This window comes from Brassica napus, chromosome C1 (assembly GCF_020379485.1).
Source record: "Brassica napus cultivar Da-Ae chromosome C1, Da-Ae, whole genome shotgun sequence".
NCBI lineage: Eukaryota > Viridiplantae > Streptophyta > Magnoliopsida > Brassicales > Brassicaceae > Brassica > Brassica napus.
In genome coordinates, this window is record NC_063444.1 from 10,201,099 (window position 1) to 10,221,897 (window position 20,799).

A 20,799-nucleotide genomic window follows, 5' to 3' on the forward strand; every position below is an offset into this window, starting at 1 on the left:
TTTATTTATTTTTAAAGCTAAAACATGATTAGTTCATAATAATGCTAGAATAAAGCTGCACACAAAGCTAAAACATGATTAGTTCATAGCTCATAGTTTTCATCATTCATTCTTAATATTAAACAGAAGGATATTTGTAATAATTTATCAAAATGAGAAAAAGACAAAAACAGAGAAGACTTAGTGACACATCACCATTTACATAAAATATTTTTTGGTCGTCTAACATAAAATATTTATTTCTTATCCATCCACAGAATGCACCGGAGAGACTTTCCTTTCTCTAATAAGTCGAAAGCCTTATTGATATCTTCAAATTTCAGTTCATGTGTGATAAAACTATCCAGATTAAGCTCCTGCAAGTGTTAATCCCATGAAATCATAACATGTAAGTTGGAAATAAAGTACAACTTGGATGCATTAACAAAACTGTAATAAAAGATATATAATTATATATATATATACCTTCTTTAAGTATCGATCCACGAGAATGGGAATATCTAGCTTGGGTTTTAGACCACCAAACAAACTTCCACAAACATGTTTTCCTCTGAAAAGACCAAAACTATCCAATTCTGTTGGAGCTGCAGGATTTATCCCCAACGCTACCGTTTTTCCTGTACCCTGTTTCATTTTATTTATTTATTTATTTATAATCGTTAAATACATAATAAATCAATGTTGTTTGTATTTTAACAACCAGAATGATATTGAACTGGATAAGAAAATGCATGATCCGATATACACGTACCGTGCGGGTGCTAAGGAAAGCCTCGCTCAATACAGAAGTTATACCAACACATTCAAAACTGTAGTCAACTCCTCCGCCTGCTATTTCTTTAATCACCTTTTCATGATTATCCAAAAAAAAAAATAAGAAGTTATTCTATTTTTAGCCCTTTCTCAAAAAAAAAGTTAATTCTATTTTTCTTGGATAAATTATTTAATTATGATGTGAAATCTATATGTGAAATGATGTTATCTGTTTACTAACATACCTCGCTAATCTTTTTATCTCCACACAAGGTAGGATTGACGAAATCCGTGAAGCCAAATTTCTTACCTATTATGCAAGGTAAATAATTATAATTGAGTTTGTACATGCTGAATAATATTTTGCTGATCTATATAACTAATTATATAACGCTTAATATGAAATCTTTTGTTTTATTTTTAATGGTGTTTCATTGTTTCAAACAATAATTTTATTATGTAAATTATAACTTTTGTTATTGTTTTCATCATGGATATAGATATAATACACTATCCCCTAGTCCTCCACACATATGGTTCTGGAAAAATGTGACATTGCGCTATCATAACTGTGACATATATATTTTTTTCATATAAATATTTATATTTTGTGGTAAAGTTTTTTCTAATATGGTAAAGATTACTAACGTCTATATCATTTTGGTAAGATTTTTTTTCAAAATGTAAATGACTATTAACTTCTATATCATTATTAATGTAAATTTTCTATATAAATATTTATTTTTAGCAAGACTATTAAAATATATTAATAAGTAATACCTCATATATCACTATTAAATTAAGATATATATATATATATATATATCACATTGATAATAATAAGATAAATATAATTATGAATATAATTTTTACATTATATATCACTAAAGCAACACTAATCAAATGATTTTTTGATAAGTAAATGACTGAAATTTTATTTAAATTTATCGGTTCATTATATTAGTTAACAATTTGATTTTTCAGTTTAACATATTTTAACTAAAACGAAAAACTAAAATTTATTAGAATTTATATATTTAAATGTACATATATATATATACATATAAAACTAGGTGATAAGAGATATTTACAATAAATAATCATTAAATATAATATATTATAGTTAAAACTTTATTCTTATAAATGCAATTTCAATTTTTTAACTAAATAAAATCAAATTTTAATAGTAAAACCAAATAAAAAGAAATAAAATTACAAAAAGTATGTTTATGGCTTTTTCAAAACATTAAAGTTAAAATATAAAAATAGAGATGTCCAAATATAAATTAATTTTTTAATATATAATATTATATACGCATGGTGCAGGAAAACTCATAATTTAATTTTTAATCATGTATTGATCGAAATCATCTTATATATTAAAACAGAAGTCACAACTTTGATTCATGTGTGATTTTTTTAAAAAATGGACCTAATGGACCTATTCTTAGACAGTCATCTTACAATTAATCTCTAATCTTATCATTTAAATTTTGGGCCTAACAGAAATTTTTATTGGGCTATCAATAATTGGATTTAAACAATAGATGATCTATCAATAACAATTATTTGATTTAACAATAGGACCTAATGGACCTATTCTTAGACAGTCATCTTACAATTAATCTCTAATCTTATCATTTAAATTTTGGGCCTAACAGAAATTTTTATTGGGCTATCAATAATTGGATTTAAACAATAGATGATCTATTTGATTTATAGATAGTATAAATTAAATAGATATAATTTAATGTTGTAATACTATACCTCCATATGTTAATAATTTAAATATTTGTCGATGTAAACTTTTAATATTATAAAGTCTTTTTTTAAATAAAAAAATTCATGTTATCTAACAATAATTAGTCTTTACTACCTTAAACCAATGAAAACAAATTTTAAACTATATACTTTATTTTAAAAATTAAACAAAAACTAAATGTTTAATTATTTACTCGATAATACAAATCTATGAAGCGAAAAGTTTAATTTTTAAAAAACTTTCTAAATTTGTGAAATGTTACAATATTTTTGAATATGACAATAAAACAATATTTTATTAATATTTATATATATAGTTACGATTTTAATAATGAAATAATAATCCGAAAATATATATATATATAAGAAGATACAAATACATGTGAAAGTTTGAAACAATCTATTCAGTGAAAAAAATATACCGTAAACTTATTATGTTTTAAAAATTGGTAAACACATATATATTATAATATATACCAATTTAGAATTGAAAACAAAATGTTATATAAAAATAAATAAAAACAAAAATCTGCGCGGTTGCGCGGATCAGGTTATAATTAATGGAAGACAACGAACAAAGTATTGCATTTGGAGTTGGTAATATGGACAAAGAAATAGTGCCAAACTCAACGTGGTCAGAATAAGCCAAATGAAAATAGTAATATAAAATAAAAATAAAAATATTTATTTTAAATATATCACAACTTAAAAATAATAAGAACACAGCTTTTACCTATCGCGAATTTATCAGGATTGATATCAATACCGATGATCTGCGCTGCCCCCCGCAGCCTGGCGCCTTCTCCGACCTGTTTACCAAATCATTTAATTTTTGATATTAGCCAACGAATTATTAATTATCAAATTAACAAAAATAGTTTTATTTACATAGAAGAAAAAGTTTTATATTAATAGAATAAAATCGATACCGCTAGTCCAACAGCACCAAGGCCAAAAACTGCAACGGTGGAGCCTTCTTCAATGTCAGCCGTTCTCCAAGCTGCTCCAATTCCTGTTTTCAAATTAACAAATCATCAGTGATTACCCCCCCCCCCCCCCATCTATCTAACTTTCTAAAAATAGCCACCACACCCCTGGTTTCTACTTCTTTCTACGTTTTCACCAATAATTTTTAGAACATATATCTCTACTACGAACACTGAGACAACATATTGAAAGAAAAAATTATGGAACCTGTGGAGACACCGCAGCTCAGCAAAACCGCTCTATCAACGGGAATTTCAGGGGAGATTTTAACGAGATGAGCGATATCAACGATGGTATATTCAGAAAAACTTGAGACGAAGAAAAAATGGTGAATATCTTCTCCCATAGAGTCCTTGAACCTCGAAGCCATTCCGTATCGTCGCGTGTTTGACACGAGATCTTCGGCAAATCTTGTGCACCAGTTGCCCTTTGAAGATTTGCAGTCTCTACATTCTTCACAGTGAGGGTGAAATACTGGCAATACCACGTCGCCGTGTTTGAATCCATCCACATGTTCACCTATGCTCTCTACCAAACTGGATTACAATATAAGTACTTACTTAGGCAATTTCTTGAAAGAAAAGTTCAATATCTTGAAATTTAGAAAGAAGGTTTACCCAACTGCTTCGTGTCCTAGAATTCGAGGAAACCTTGCGAGTGGTCCCTGGAAAATTTAAAAGATTTGGTGAAGGATAGATTATATGTATGGACTTTCCCATGCAAAAAAAAAGTAGTATATCTTCTTGTTTTGGTTAAATAAAAATATATTACACTGTCATATTTCGAGAAAGCAAGATCGGTGTGACAAAGAGTTGTGCATACGATCTTAATCCTAACTTCGTAAGCTTGAGGTGGATGAACGTGGATCTCTTCGATCACCAATGGTTCTCCTGCTTTTTTACATATTGCTGCTTTGCATCGAATGGGCTTTCCTTCGTGGCTGGAGAATGATGATGTCTTGTCCATGGATATGAGAAAGAGAGAGTCAATGCTCTTTTATTGATATATCTCTCTCTGATAAAACAACTCCATATATAGTCTTTTTTTTTTTTTTTTTTGATAAACCTTATCGGCTGATCCGGTCCCGGGAGGAACACACTTAGTGCTACAGAGTGGATTAGTCCGAAAGCGTACCACACTGCCTGACCCGTGTTTGGAATACCTTCCGACTAATGTCAGGGGTGGACCAATCATCTGTTATGGTCCACCATGTAAATCACTTGGGCAGAAGCCCAAGCCCAAACTGGCCAAATAGTGATAATTTAGTTCCGAGAGAAAATCGAACCCATAATTGATGTGAGTACACACCAAGTCCCAAGAGATTACCACTAGGCTACCACCACTTGGTTTATAGTCTTTTTATTTATGAATACCTAAGTTGATATCTTTTTATCTAGGGGACAGTTCATGATTAAGTTCGATCATCTCTATATGAAAAGGAGTCGGGACTGCCTATTATTTATTGTTTTGTATTTTAGTCTGTTTCATAATGAAACGTAAGGAAATAAAGATATTCAAACATACAAGAAAATGAAAAAAAAAAAACTTTGGCGCATTGCATCAGTGTATAATATTTATCGACATGGTTGTTGGCGAATATTGAATAATACAAAAGTCTAAAAGCCAGATAACAAATATATTGTGTGGTACAAAATACAAAAGGCTTAAAGCCAGATAATAACTATAACTATAATTTCTGATGATAAATACAAAAGGGTAAAAGCCAGAATAAGATAGTTTAAATTTGAACAAACAAACAAAATAGTCTGTGCGATGAACGTGGTTCTTTTACAAATGATTTTGTATAAAGAATATTACATCTGAGATGGCAAGATTCACGCGGTTCTCTTTGCAAAAAAAAAACATTCACGTGGTTCTTGGTTAGACCATATAAACAATCTGATACGAAGTCTTTAGTTTCGTCATCAATTCCGAGTCAAAAGAAATCTGATAAGAAGTCTTTAATTTTACAAAAGACCGTAAAGTGTTAAAACATGGTCTAAGACAGTGAAGATCCATCAAAAGATTGTTACTAACTGGCATCCAAAGTTTATATGAAATTGTTTTTAGGTCTATATGTCTAGTTTACCAGAAATTTACTTCTTTTTGAAATAGTTTTTAGGTCTACTTCTTTTTTTTTCCTAAACGATTTTAAGTCTATATGTCTAGATATCAATCAAGATGTTGTCTTGTGTGCAAATCGAAATGTTTTGTTTTTTTTTTCACGGTGGATGCATTTGTCATCTTTGTCACTCGTTTAGGATTGTTGTCATCTATTATATTTTGGGCCTAATAAACCCACTTAGGATTCTATCATATAGAGCAAGTAATACAAGAAAGAAGGTTTAGACCATCTCTAATGGTAAGAACCTCAGGTGCTTATCATTATTTTAATTATAAACTAGATCTGGATCCGCGCAACCGCGCGGATTTTTGTTTTCATTTGTTTTTATATAAATATTGTTTTTTTAGTTCTAAATTGATATATATTATAATATATATGTGTCTATCAATTTTTAAAACATAATAAGTTTACGGTATATTTTTTCATTGAATAGATTGTTTCAAACTTTCACATGTATTTGTATCTTCTTCTATATATATATTTTGGGATTATTATTTTATTATTAAAATCGTAACTATATATATAAAGATTAGTAAAATATTGTTTTATTGTCATATTCAAAGATATTGTCAAAACATAAATTAGCGAGGAAGCACGTTTTGTCGTTACTCGTTCGTCGTAACACATATTTCCTCGCCAATTTGTCGTAAATTAGCGAGGAAAATATTTCGTCGTAAAAACGAAGAAAACAAATCGTCGTAAAGACCACGTAGACAGTCGACGTAAGAATGTCGCTACCGTTCCTTGTAAATACCACGAATGCATTTCCTCGTAAACGACACGTACATATCTCGAAAGTATTTCCTCGTAAAATTCACGTAATCACCTTGAAATGTTTTCCCCGTAATTTTCACGTAAATACCTTGAAAGTATTTCCTCGTAAAATACTCGTTTAACATTTCTCGTGATTTCCTCGTAAATGTTCAACGTAAATAAGTCGTAGATTAGCTACGAATCTACTTCGTTTTATTATTTAACAAATTTTAAAATATAATTAAAAAATATTTAAAATTATTTAATTTATTAATAAAATTAAAATTTTAAAAATAAATAAATACGCAAATATTTTATATATAAATAAGTTTTGAATTTATAATACAACCACGGAAAAAAAAGAACTAAGAGTCGTGCATCGCCCAGAGGAATTCATCACTACTCCTATCTACATCCTCCTCGGCATGTGTGTCGTCGGATGGTCCCTCGCCTAGAATGGGATTTTGTCGTCGCATGTTCCTGAACATGGTCTCCCATTCCGGATTTGTGGCCGCTATAAAGTCCAAGAAGCGATCGAGTCCACCCACACGAGCTGTGAACGCAGATTTTGTCGCGGTCAACTCGTTACGCAGCTCAGTGACTTCATCATCCCGTCGCTGACCATAAGACGATGTCGCTCTCGGAACATCGTTGACGGAACCAATCCCCAACGTCCGTCCCTTTTTTTTTGGGAAAACTTTAAAAACAAAAAATAAATATTGTTAGTAAAAATTTAAAGTTAAATTAAATGAATAATAAAAAATTAAAATTTTAGAAAATTTACCTCCTCGTAAATCTTACCCACTTCAAGTGTGGATAAGGTGACGGGTAATCCGTCGGTAGACTACTGGGTCAGCTGGGTCTGGCGGTCTTCAACCCGAGCAACCACGTCGTTGTAGATTTGCTCGGACTTGTCATCTACAAATACGCCCGCCTTGTTCTTGTGGGTCCTCTCGTAAAGTTTCATAAGAGACAGGAGATGTCCCGTCTCTTTGGCCTAAAAAACATTTAAGAAAGTTAGAATAAAAATATATATATTAAAAAATTTATTTAATAAAATATTTAATTACCATTTCCAAACGGACACCGGCGTGGGGTTTGGCCCGTAGTGTGAAGCATCGGCCCGTTTCCGTGCTCATCGACCGTGTTACGGGAGTTAAAGCAAGACTGGGCGATTCTAATGGAATCAGGAAGACGCCAATAACGGTTGAGGCCATCCCACACATCCGTGGTGAGCTCAGCGGGTTTGCCACGCTCATATCCCTTCAAGATCCAGTCACCCTTCCAGTTGGAGACCGTATCCAACAAGCGAACTTTCGCCTTCGCGTTAAACTTCTTCCTCACCCTCTCAATGATCCCCAAGGCCCAATTATATTTTTTCTGTTAGAAAAAATAAATTAACAATTAGTTTTTTAGAAATTATATATATAAATCATGAAAAAATTAAAGTATATATAATTAATTAATAGAAACTTACAGCGTAAATATTGAACCACATCTTTCTGACGTAGTGAGGCGTCTTACTACAGTTCGGATGTGCCATGGAGAAGTAACCTTTGATTGTGTCGGTTACGTCCGATGCAAGACATCCGTCAACCCCTCACCTGGAAAATACAAATTTAAAATATAAATTATTTTTTAATGTTATAAAAGAATTTTAAACGAATTAAAAAAAAATTAATGCAACATACCACAAAGTTCCGTCCGGTCGGTCGGGGTCGATGACTGGTAAACCTTCTCTGCCTGACAGACGGAGAATGTCCTCTACAATATACTACGAGTAAGGAGCACTCGGAGACACCATAAAATAGGGATGAATATCGGCGGCCATCGGAGGTGCCATCGGAGGAGGCACATGAAGAGGCATCGTCGGATGAGCCATCGGGGAAGGCACATGAGGAGCCGATGGTGCACTAGAAGAAGTAAACCCAGAGACTCTCTGAGTGTACGAGTCTCGGGGACAGTCTCCTGACCCGAAGAACCGGAAGCTGAAGAAGAGGGGTCTAAACGACTATCTGGCTCACCGAACATCTCTCTGTAATGGGCAGTAAATCTTCCTTTTCGAACCTGGGAAAAAAATTTAATTTTTAAAATTAACATCAACAGTATATTTCCCAACATTATCCACCTAATCAACACTAAATAACATAAAATCCGTAAACCTATCTAAATTCCCTATACTAACCACCTAATCTATCCAAAACTAACCAAATTAGAGAGGAATTAGAGACGCTTACCATTGCTACGAAATGGAGAGGAAGTGGAGAGGAGGTACAGAGGAAAGAAAGAGTGAGCGCTCGGGGGTATATATAAGATTACATATCGTCGCAAAGTCCTCGTAAGGTTACGACGAAATAGCGAGCAGTTACAAAGGCCCGTGTTTTATTGTACGAGGAAATAGCGAGGAATTACAAAGGCCCTTGTTTTTATATACGAGGTATTAACGACGATTTTACTTACGTGGAATTGACGAGCCGCACTTTCCTATAAATATACCCACAACTCTTATTCTCAAACCATACACAAACTCTCAAATCACACCATATCTCAAATCACACTCCTCAGAAAAATCCTATTCAAATTATAAATATTTGAAAAAAAGAAAAGAAGAAGATATTAGAATTCATGTGGGCGAGACTTACGTATTATAATTGCTGGAAGTCTTGCCACATGTGAATCAGGTATCTTTCTCCTTTTTCTTTTTTTTTCTGGTTTTTACACTACGAGGTATTTACGACGATTTTGTCCTACGTGGTGTTTACGACGATTCCTTTTACGTGGTGTTTACGACGATTTCGCATACGTGGTGTTTACGACGATTTCATCCTACGTGGTGTTTACGATGATTTGCGCTTACATGGAATTAACGAGCCCGCGTTCTTTATTTTTATATTTCGTCGTTATTTCCTCGTTGGCTTACGAGTCCTTTACGATGATTTTTACTTACGAAGAATTAACGAGTGTTATGTTTAAATTCCTAAAATCTGAAACCCCAAACCCCAAACCCCATATTCCTTATCATCTCCGAATGCAACCCAAGACTATAAACCAGTTTCTGAATCTCATAATAAGAATCATCAGACACATTGTCTTCTGGCAAATACTCTTTAAACAAGTCTGCCCATTCGTTCATACAACTTTCAAGTAAATTGTGATTTGTTTTAATATTCATCATTCTAACAGCTAACGACAATTTAGAGATACCTTCTCTACAACCACTGTAAAGTGGTTGATTCGCGGCGTTTAACATTTCGTAAAACTTTTTTGTATCTATATTAGGTTCTTCATCTTCATCATGAGCTATGAATGCATCAGCTACCATATCATGAACCCTATCATAATCTACCATCTCCTCCTGATGGTAACTATGTTCATTATGCAAATGATGATCAACCGGTTCTTCTAGCTTTGTTCTGATCATAATTAAAATCTTCTCCATGTTGAAACCAGATATAGTAATTTGGCGTGAAACCTCTATTTATTAAATGCTTCCAAACATTTTCACGGTTTGCCAGTTTCGAATTGTTGCATTTCCGACAAGGACAAAACATCTTACCACTTTCTTGGGCGAGCGGTGTTGAATCTGCTTGATGCATAAATGTCTCCAGACCCGCAAGGTATTCTTTTGTCACTCTCCCGTTAGCATCTCTATGCATATACATCCACTTCCGCAACTTGTAAATAGTCCCGGAGCCAGCCATTTTTTTCTTTCACGTTTTTGTTGATGGTGTGTTTAAAATTATGTTCAAACATCCATACTTATAGGAAATTTCGAATCTGGTAGTTTTAATTTTCCTATGAATTTACGACGAAAATTAATTAGGTTGCAAAAAAAAAACGTGTAACACCTACAAAGTTGGTGGATTCAAAATTTCCTCGCTAAATACACGTAAATTATTTCCTCGTAAATAACACGCGAAGTTTACGTCGTATTTACGAGGAAATAGTATTTCCTCATAAAAGACACGTCAAATTACATCGACTTTACGACGAAACGCTTTTGTCGTTACTTTACGAGGAAATAACGATGACATTAGTTTTCCACGTAAGTTTCTCGTAAAATCGACGTAAATTTACGAGGATTGTTTTTCCTCGTTAACTTTCCTCGTTAAGCATGCGTTTTCTTGTAGTGAGTGTTTTGGGCAGATTTAGTTTGACTTAGTTGTCTCCTTGAACCTATTTCTTGGGATCTCCAATCAGTTAGGTAGAGTTACCGTCATCTTAATTCACAGGCTACCCATTCATTTAGATGATATAACAATTTGATCTCATGACATACCTTTAATAAAAGGATCCTAGGTTGTCATCACAATGAACATAATTTCTTAAGATTAGTCGAGATTAGTCGAGATTAGTGAAGATCAATTGTCTAATGATTTTTGTCATCTTTTATTCAAGATACAATTAACCATTATACACGAAATTCAGTGTATGGCACTAATTTTTTATTTTTCAAAAAAAAATCATATTGTGATAACCATCACTAAGTTCATTTGGCCTCTTGCCAACAACTTTATATGTAAGCAAAGCTTCCACCACATTTATTAAGATAACTGAAAAACATGCATATTTACATTTAACATCTCTTAAGAGTTTCGAAAAATGATCTACAAATCTTTTAAATTTAAATGAATAAAAAACAATTTCAGAAAATATTAAAAAATTTATTTTTGATGTATTTCATTCTCAGAAATCACATTTTACAAACAACTATCTTCATAATTTTCTTAAGTTGATTTAGAAATCCAACTTATATATGATTTGAATTTTCCAAAACATATTTTTGCTTTTTAGCAAACAACATATTATTTGTACCATCAAAACCACCATTCTATATGGTTATTCTCAACCGTATTGACTTTATAAACTACAATACACATGTCAGTTTCAGTCATATTGATTTTAGAATTTTAATTGTTTTTACATGGTCAATCTTTTTACAACTTGCATTTAAGCATTGAAGAAATATAAATATTTTGATCAATATCAGCAAACATTTTATTTTCTATGGCAAATGATTTATATGTGGCAGACCTCTCCCAAATTTAATTTGGGGCGTCAACACACGAAATCCATTTACATTCATACATTTGATCTCTTAAAGATCAAAATGTTGTTTATGACTATGGTATCTTCACCATATTTAAAACTTTAATTTTTTAATGCTCGAAATAGAGAAGAAAAAAATCTGAAACAATACACCAAAAATGTTACGCAGTCTTGATAATTAAAGCAAATAATTATCTTTAGCGACGTAAAAGCATTAACACATTTTTGACGAATTAAAAGAAACGTATTTAACTATTTAATAGCAAACGTTAAGACATCAAAACAAAAGCTCTAAAGTCTAAACTTTTAAAGCAATTAGAATATTGCAAAGAAGAGACAAAAACTTATTTATGATTTGAGTTTTCCAAAACATATTTGTAAGCAAAGCTTCCACCACATTTATTGAGATAACTGAAAAACATGCATATTTACATTTAACATCTTTTAAGAGTTTAGAAAAATGATCTACGACTCTTTTAAATTTAAATGAATAAAAAATAATTTCTGAAAATATTAAAAAATTTATTTATGATGTATTTCATTCTCAGAAATCACATTTTACAAACAACTATCTTCATAGTTTTTCTTAAGTTGATTTATAAATCCAACTTATATATGATTTGAATTTTTCAAAACATTTTTTTGCTTTTTAGAAAATATACATATTATTTGTACCATCAAAACCACCATTCTATAAGGTTATTCTCAACAATATTGACTTTAGAAACTACAATACACATGTCAGTTTCAGTCATATTGATTTTAGAATTTTAATTGTTTTTACATGGTCAATCTTTTTACAACTTGCATTTAAGCATTGACGAAATATAAATGTTTTGATCAATATCAGCAAACATTTTATTTTCTATGGCAAATGATTTATATGTGGCAGACCTCTCCCAAACTTAATTTGGGGCGTAGACTCACGAAATCTATTTACATTCATACATTTGATCTCTTAAAGATCAAAATGTTGTTTATGACTATGGTATCTTCACCATATTTAAAACTTTAATTTTTTTATGCTCCAAATAGAGAAGAGAAAAAATCTGAAACAATACATCAAAAATGTTACGCAGTCTTGATAATTAAAGCAAATAATTATCTTTAGCGACGTAAAAGCATTAACAAACACATTTTTGACTAATTAAAAGAAACATATTTAACAATTTAATAGCAAACGTTAAGACATCAAAACAAAAGCTCTGAAGTCTAAACTTTTAAAGCAATTAGAGCATGTTTAACCCTTAGAGCCAAAGTTGGTCTCTTAATAATTTTTTAGTAATTAATCATAATTAAGAGTTTGATCTTAAGAGCATCTAATTTTTTAGCTCCAATGGTAAGTTTTTAATTAGGGGTTCTTAAGAAAAAAAATTATTTAACTTAAATTTTTTAAAGATAAAATTTATTTATTAAATTAAACATATTAAAATAAAAATATTAAAAATTAATTTTTAAAAAGAACATCAAAAGAAAGATTAGTAAAATAAACGAGAATAATTTGAAAGAAACATCCGAGCTCATTTGTTGTCATCACCACGTCCAAATTTACTCCATACATGTTCAACCAAATCAGCTTTCAGTTGTTGATGCATTTGTTTATCACGAATTCTAGTTCGGGCAACCATCATATTGCCGATATTTTTAGGGATATCTGTAGAGAACGTGAGATCCACATGTGAACTTCCGGTGTCTTCTCCTGATTGGAACTCTGAAACATCATATTGAGTGTATTCATCTCGTTCGTCTTCTACTATCATGTTATGGAGTATGATACATGCTCTCATAATCTTCCCAATTTTGACTTTATCCTAAAAAAGTGTTGGATTTTTAACAATGGCAAAGCGAGCTTGCAAGACTCCAAAAGCACGCTCGACATCTTTTCGGACAGCTTCTTGATGTTGCGCAAATAAAACCGCTTTCGGCCCTTGTGGTATTGAAATTGATTGGATAAAAGTTGCCCATTTCGGATAAATACCATCGGTGAGATAGTAAGCCATATGATACTCTCTTCCATTGACAGAGAAGGTGACTTGCGGAGCTTGACCTTTTATTATGTCATCAAAAACAGGTGAGCGATCAAGAACATTGATATCATTTAAGGTACCTGGAGGTCCAAAAAATGCATGTCATATCCATAGATCATACGATGCAACCGCCTCTAAAACGATTGTGGGTTTTCCCGAACCCCGTGAATATTGACCTTTCCAAGCGGTGGGAAAATTCTTCCACTCCCAGTGCATACAATCGATTCTTCCTATCATCCCGGGAAATCCACGATGCTCACCAATATGAAGTAGATGTTGAAGAGCCGGTGTTGGTCTTCTTAGGTACTGATCGCCGAATAAATATATTATTCCATCCACAAAATTTTCCAAACATGACCGAGTTGTAGATGAACCGAGTCTGAGGTATTCGTCAACCGTATCAGCAGCAGTACCATATGCCAAACAACGAATGGCAGCGGTACACTTTTGAAGAGGAGAGAGACTAAGCCTTCCGAGAGCATCTTTCTTTTGTCGAAAGAATTCAACTTCATTGGAGAGTCGATCAACAATATGCATGAACAATGGCTTGTTCATCCTAAAACGTCGTCGGAATAGATTATCAGGATATGTTGGAATTTCACTGAAATAATCATTCCATAAACGTATATCGCCTTCTTCACGATTTTTTTCGATGTAAGCTCGTTTTTTTTCTTTTTTTCTTTTCTTCTTCTTGATTACCATAATTAATGGTAAAATTCTCAAAACTTTGCTCAAAATGTTGATCAAAATTTTGATCGAAATGTTGATCAAAATATTGATCAAATTTTTTGTCCAATTTTTCATCATCCAATCCCTCGAAAGGATTTTGTGAAGAAGATGCCATATGGAAAGAGAATTTTCTTTTTTTTTGTTAAACGTTTGGAACAAGAATTGTTTGAAATGAGAATAGCGAAAGGGAGAACAAGCATAATTTGAAAAATGTCACGGATTCAAACTGAGAATATAAAAAAGGAGAGAAGAAGGGTTTGTGTTTCTTGAATGAGAGAAGCAGAGTTGTATTTCTTGAATGAAAGAATACGAGTTGTGTTTCTTGAATGAGAGAAGAAGAGTTGTGTTGTAGAATGAGAATTAGTTCTTAATTTATAGAACAAGAGAACCAAAAGTACAAGACTACCATACCAATAATACAAGACTACCAACTCTCGTGACTACACAAACATACAAAATGCATGACTACAAAATAATCCAAGAGTGTCGTGACTAGTGACTACACAAACATACAAAATGCATGACATACAATCCTCATGACTACACAGCATACATGAGTCTGTGACCTGCAAGAACCAAAATACAACATACAGGAGCCTGTCCGTGACCTTCCTCTCTCAGCTTCTTCTCTTCCTCTTCTTACCATCACCCTTAGAAGATTGACCTACTTCTAGCTTGATTCCCGAGTTCAGTACCTTGAACTTCTCCTCTCTCAGCTTCTTCTCTTCCTGTTCCATCCTTTTCAGCATCCTTCTGAACTCAGGTTCGATGTCCTCAACCGATTCCTCCACCCTAATCAAGTACCCCATGTTTCTCCCTGTATTCTTCAAAGCTCAACTCCACCATATCTTCTTCTTCTTCATCTGATATCTCCACCACTTCAACTTCAGTTGGTGTGATATCCGCAACATCATCATCTGTATCTTCTTGTGGGAGAGGCGGTATGATTCCTCTTGCTGAGAGGCCACAAAAAATTGGTTTTCTTGCTTCCATTTCGGTTTCTGTTCCCTTGAAAAGCAAAAAAGTAAAACCATCAGCTTATATTTAAAAGACTGATAACATTGATCACAAAGATTATTATATTACACATCAACTTATATTTCTAAGCAAGATTGATAACATTTATCACAAAGACTACTAATTGACTAACATTGATCTACTTATATTTTAAAGGATTACATTGACAACATTCCAGTAATCAGTTTGTTCTTAAGCGTCATTCTAATTCACTAAGTGGCTCTGTTTTTGCAAGCAAACTGTCAAGCAGTTTGGTCTTGCTAAGCTTATCCTTCATAATTAAGTCCTTCGCCTTTATCTCCCACATTTGCCGCAACTCTTGCAGATTCTTCCCTTCTTCTCCCACTGGCCTTTTAGCCTTCGCCTTTGCTGCCTTAACACCCATAGGCCTAGCCATTGGTTCATCCTCTCCATTGACACTGGGCATAGATGATGATGACTGAAAAGATTGTTCTTCCCCCACCCTCTTTCTTTTTGAACCAGAGCTTTGTTGACTACTTCCATAAGTCCCACACCATTTCTGATCATTCCTAAGCTCCCTCCAGGCATGCTCCAACGAGAACTTCACCTTGTAATTGTTAAAGAAAATTTCATGTGCAGCCTTCAGAACATCATCTTCACTCTGGCCACTGGTCCTCTGTTTTGTTGCAGCGTCATATGAACCCACGAACTTACAGACACCCTCATTTATCTTCCCCCACCTTTGCTTACAGTGGCTTTGCTCTCTCTTAGCCAAACCAACCACCTTGGGACTTGCATTATAATAAGCGGCAATCCTCTTCCAAAAGGTTCCTGCTCTTTGCTCATTTTCAACAAGTGGATCATTGGAGGTGTTCAACCATGCACTGATGAGGACCAGGTCTTCAGATGTTGACCACTTGCACCTTTGCTTACGGTCCTCACCATTTTGTGCACGTGAAGCAGAACCTCCAAGGTCTGGACTAGGTAAAGAACTCATAAACGGAGTTGGGTATTCATTGTTAGGTAGTTGACTGTTTAGTAGGTGTACAAAGCCAGAAGACTGGCTTTGATGAGAATCCATACAGAGAAGAGTTAGAGAAAAGATGAAGGAGATGAAGTTTATGAAGTAAACGAAGTTAAAGGAAGCTTTAATAGAGGAAAGTAGATTAAGTTTTAATGTTGCTTTTAATTTCTTTTAATTGTTTTAGGAAGTAGTTGTTTGTTGTAGATTTGTTTATATGAAGTTTTAATGTTTGTAATGTTTTAATGTTTCTATCTAACAAAGGACACACCATAAATGACAGACATCAAGAAACACGACTTTAATATAAAAGACTTTTTATGATTTAGATATCAAATTACTTATTGCATTTTTTAATTGATCAGCAAAAAGAAACATCAAATCGGAGATGTGTGAATGCTTTAACAAGATGAAAACATGATGATTATACATAGAGCAAACAAGCAAACAAACTAATAAGCGATCAAAGAAACAAAGAACAATTCACAGGATGCAAAATTAATCAGCATGGGAAAGCAATTCAAAGAACAACTCAGGTCTATTTCTATGTTTATCTACATGTCGTAAACATCAAACAACATCTATATGTAAACAAAAAGACCAGAAGCTTACCAGATGTTCTGTCTGTAGAATGACTCTTCCTGCGGCCCCCTCTGTGATTCAGTACAACCCTCTTCAGAACCTAAAAAGAGGAACAACAAAGCATCAACACTCTTCACAACCAGATTCAACTTATATGAATTCAAATTCACCACAAGCTTACCTAAATCTTCTTCTGTATGATGAATCTTGTTGTGGCTACCTCTTTGATTCACGCGATCACACTTGAGAACCTCAAAAACGCACAAAACATCACATTATGTTCGACCCTGAATCTAACCAACTCAACACACATGCATGTCCTATAAACGATGAAAAAAACACAGTTTACCTTTTGTTCTTCAACTCCGAGATACACGAAAACAGAATAGCTCCTATCTCAGCTTCTTCCTGACCGATTTGGCTCACCTGGAGAAAAATAAATCATCAAATCAGTTCTTATTAAGGTTTCAATCCGAGGGTTTGATGACAATATAGGAAGACGATAGAGCAAGAAGAGGATAGAGGAAGAACAGAAGACAATTGAGGGAGATCATACCTTTGACGATGTGGTCTGATGGGAGCTTTGCTTCGCCGGGTCAGCAAACACGGCCACCGAGTCGAAGAAGATGAAGAGATCTCTCTCGTGGCTGATTTTGGCTGGATTTGGTCGGAGAAGAACGGATTCTCTGTGAGAAAGGAGAGAGAGAGAGAGAGAGAGAGAGAGAGAGAGAGAGAGAGAGAGAGAGAGAGAGAGAGAGAGAGACGAAAAGACAGTCACAAGAGGCACCTCCTCCGTAGGGTTTTCTGGAACCCAGCTCTTACCACATTTTTTTTTTAATTTTAAAATGGTATTTTGGGCTTAGGAGCCCAACTAAGATCCAGCGTTAAACACGCTCTTAGAATATTGCAAAGAAGATACAAAAACTCTAGCAATTTTACTTAAAATAATGCTAAAGAACAAGTTTAGATTGAGTCAACGATTACTGAAGCGAAACCAACTAAAGCCTTAAACGACTTTCAGCACATCAAAGTTAAAGTCAAAGACAACAGTGATGATCAAGCGTGAGGCTGTAAGAAGTTAAACAAGTTAACGCAAGGATGCAAATAATCTAAACTATACTAAAAGTAGAATACTAAGCCCTCTTAGCGTGTCCACGTATGCAAATTAATTCCAGCCAATCAAATTGTTTTAATATGCCATATCAGCTTTGACACACCGTAACCTAGAGTCTTCATCTTTCGTGGCCTTTCCAATTACTTCATCCAGCTTCGCCGTTCAGAGTTTCTGTTAAAACAAACGCATCCCTTCTCGACTTCCCTCTATCATTCATATAAAGAGGGATGCAGAGTGAAAGCAATCCATTCACATTCTTTGTCAAAAGCATGCTTCATTCTTTTGCGTCTTTCTTCCTCAGATCCGTCTCAAGGTTTTCCCTGAATCGAGTGTGTAGAAGCAGCCATGGACGGTGGAGCCGAATGATCTCAGCAGCCTCACCTTATCCTAGCTCACAAGCTATTCCTACTCATTCATCCCGATGTTCAAGACATGGAAAAAGTCCAGCTCAAGTCTGACCACTACAAGAAAACACTGGCTTTACAACGAAGTTTTACAACGAACATAATTCCTCGTAAATTTACAAGTAGATTACGTCGACGTTACGACGAAAAGCAGTTTCGTCGTAAAGCGGATGTAATATTACAACGAAACTGTTTCGTCGTAAAGTCGTTGTAAAGTCGTTGTAAAGTTACAACGCTTTTACGTGGAAAATTAAATTCCACGTAAACGCTTTGTAATGTAACAAGGACTTTACGACGAATATTGTTTCCTTATCTTTCCTCGTAAAGACGTTGTAATGTTACAAGGACTTTACGAGGAATCCTGTTTCCAGGGTTATTGAAGCTAAAATGTGTCATCTTCAAATGTGAATGGTTCGATCCCGTTGAGAATCGAGGTGTTCGATTTAACAAATTTGGTGTTGTGGATTTCAACTCTGGGAGAAGATACAACAAATTCGAGCCTTTCATCCTAGCTTCCCAGGCTGAACAAGTTAGCTTTCTTCCATACCCTAGCCTTCGAAGTTCTGGGATTAATTGGTTGGCTACTATCAAAATTACACCTCGTGGATGAATTGTTGCTGGAGAAGAACCACCATTGCAAGAAGAAGATGCTATTAATGAAGTTGAGGTTCCTGATCAACAACTTGATGAAATTCTTCTGATCGACCCAAATAACCATCAATATGAAGATCTTCCCGAAGATGCGACAGATGAAGCACGTGAAGACCAGTTTGATTGTAGTGACGACGATGAATGTTCTGATGTTGATGAGAACTCAAACGATTCAGAATGATGTAATATATGTAACAAATGTTGTTTTTATCTTTTCAAAATATTGTACCCAATGTTGTTTTTTATTGCTTAAGTCAGATACTTAATGTATGTGTACTATAAGTTGTCTTGTATAATATCTATTTCTTAAGGTAAAAAAATTTATTTTGTTGAAGTTAAGGGTTTTAGTTGGATAAAGAGGATGAAAGTATGAATGAGTGATAATGGTAAAGATGATAACTTTGGGGTTTAGGGATTTGATTTTCGGGGTTTCATACTTTCCTCGTAAATTCGTTGTAAATAAAAACACGGGCCTGGTAACTTCGTCGTAACATAAAATATTATTTCCATGTAAATTCGTCGTAACATAAAATACTATTTCCTAGTAACTTCGTCGTAAATGAAAAAACACGGGCCTGGTAACTTTGTCGTGAATGAAAAAACATGGGCCTGGTAACTTCGTCGTAAACGAAAACACGGGTCTGGTAACTTCCTCGTAACATTACGACGAAGTTACGAGGAAACCGTTTTTATATATATGGGAGAAGTCTTTCAGACGAGCATTGCTCGTATCATCCTCCCTAACTCCTCTCCCCCTCTAAGGTAACTTTCTCTCTCTATCTTTTTTTTTTATATAGTTTAGGTGGTTAGTTTAGGTGATTAGTTTAGGGAATTAGTTTAGGTGATTAGTTAACGGAATTAGTTTAGATGATTAGTTTAGAAAATTATTTTAAACAATTCGTTTAGGATATATATTAATTTAATTTTTTTAAATTTTCTAGATGGCTCCTAGACCGAGACCAGCAGCTCCTGCACCTACGTATGCGGATTTGTTTGGCGATGGATCTTCCTCTAGCGGTCCATCGTCTTCTTCCGGGACAGTTCCGGACTCTCACACATCTCGGAGAGTCTCTTCGACCCCTCCTCCTCTTCCATCTCAGATGCCTCCCCCACCAGCTCCACCTGTCGCCCCGGATCACCCTGCCCCACCGGCTGCAGTTCATCCCGATTTGCGGGTGCCAGCTCATGCATCATTCGCAAGATACACCGTCGAGGATTTGCTTGCCCAGCCCGGACGAGAGGGTTTACACGTTCTGGACCCCGATAGACCCCCGGGTACTTATTGGTAAGTACATAAAATTATTAATTTTAAATTTAAAATCTTTGATCAATTTTTTTAACAAATTTGTTATATTTGCAGGTTTGGAGCTAACAACCGTGTTAGCCGGAGCGTTTCAGAGACGATGAAGGAATATTATGACGGCCCTTATCCCAACTGGACCATGACTCCCGATCACGTCAAGACGACGTGGTTTAAATGTTTTGCGGTAATTATATTTACATATTATTAATATTTATATTGTTAATTAAATAATTATTATTTTTTTCTAATCTTTTAAAATGTTTGTTTTTTTCAGCAAAGGTGGAACTGGTCCGTAGGAATCACCGAGAGGGTGAAGAGCGAATTTATTGCAAAGGCGAAAACTCGTCTTTGCAACACCGTCTCCAATTGGAAGGACAAGTGGGAGATTTACGGCTATGAGGGAAAACCGAGCGGGGTCACAAAGGAAGCATGGGATGGCCTCATCACTTATTGGAACGAACCCAGCTCCATCCGCAAAGCCAACTCCTGCTCCGCTTCCCGAAGAACGAGGGATAAAGATGGCCATTTGCCCATGGTTCATAGAACCGGCCAAAAACCTCAT

General features: G+C 34.3%; 1 protein-coding gene and 1 long non-coding RNA gene across 2 annotated transcripts; both read right to left on the reverse strand.

Annotated features, from left to right (window-relative positions):
* Positions 1–78: 78 nt before the first annotated feature.
* On the reverse strand, positions 79–4,515 carry LOC106443425 (alcohol dehydrogenase-like 5). The gene is made up of 9 exons (XM_013884989.3): positions 4,273–4,515; positions 4,119–4,165; positions 3,709–4,037; positions 3,444–3,526; positions 3,248–3,323; positions 999–1,063; positions 752–847; positions 466–624; positions 79–356 (listed from the first exon to the last, which is right to left on the reverse strand). The coding sequence occupies exons 1-9, from the start codon at positions 4,465–4,467 to the stop codon at positions 237–239; spliced, it is 1,170 nt and encodes a 389-aa protein (XP_013740443.1). The 5' UTR covers positions 4,468–4,515; the 3' UTR covers positions 79–236.
* An 8,746-nt stretch (positions 4,516–13,261) lies between these two features.
* LOC106441729 lies at positions 13,262–18,043 on the reverse strand. Its single transcript, XR_002654823.2, has 3 exons — positions 16,947–18,043; positions 16,796–16,865; positions 13,262–15,192 (listed from the first exon to the last, which is right to left on the reverse strand). It is a non-coding gene; the product is annotated as an uncharacterized LOC106441729 (long non-coding RNA).
* Positions 18,044–20,799: the final 2,756 nt, after the last annotated feature.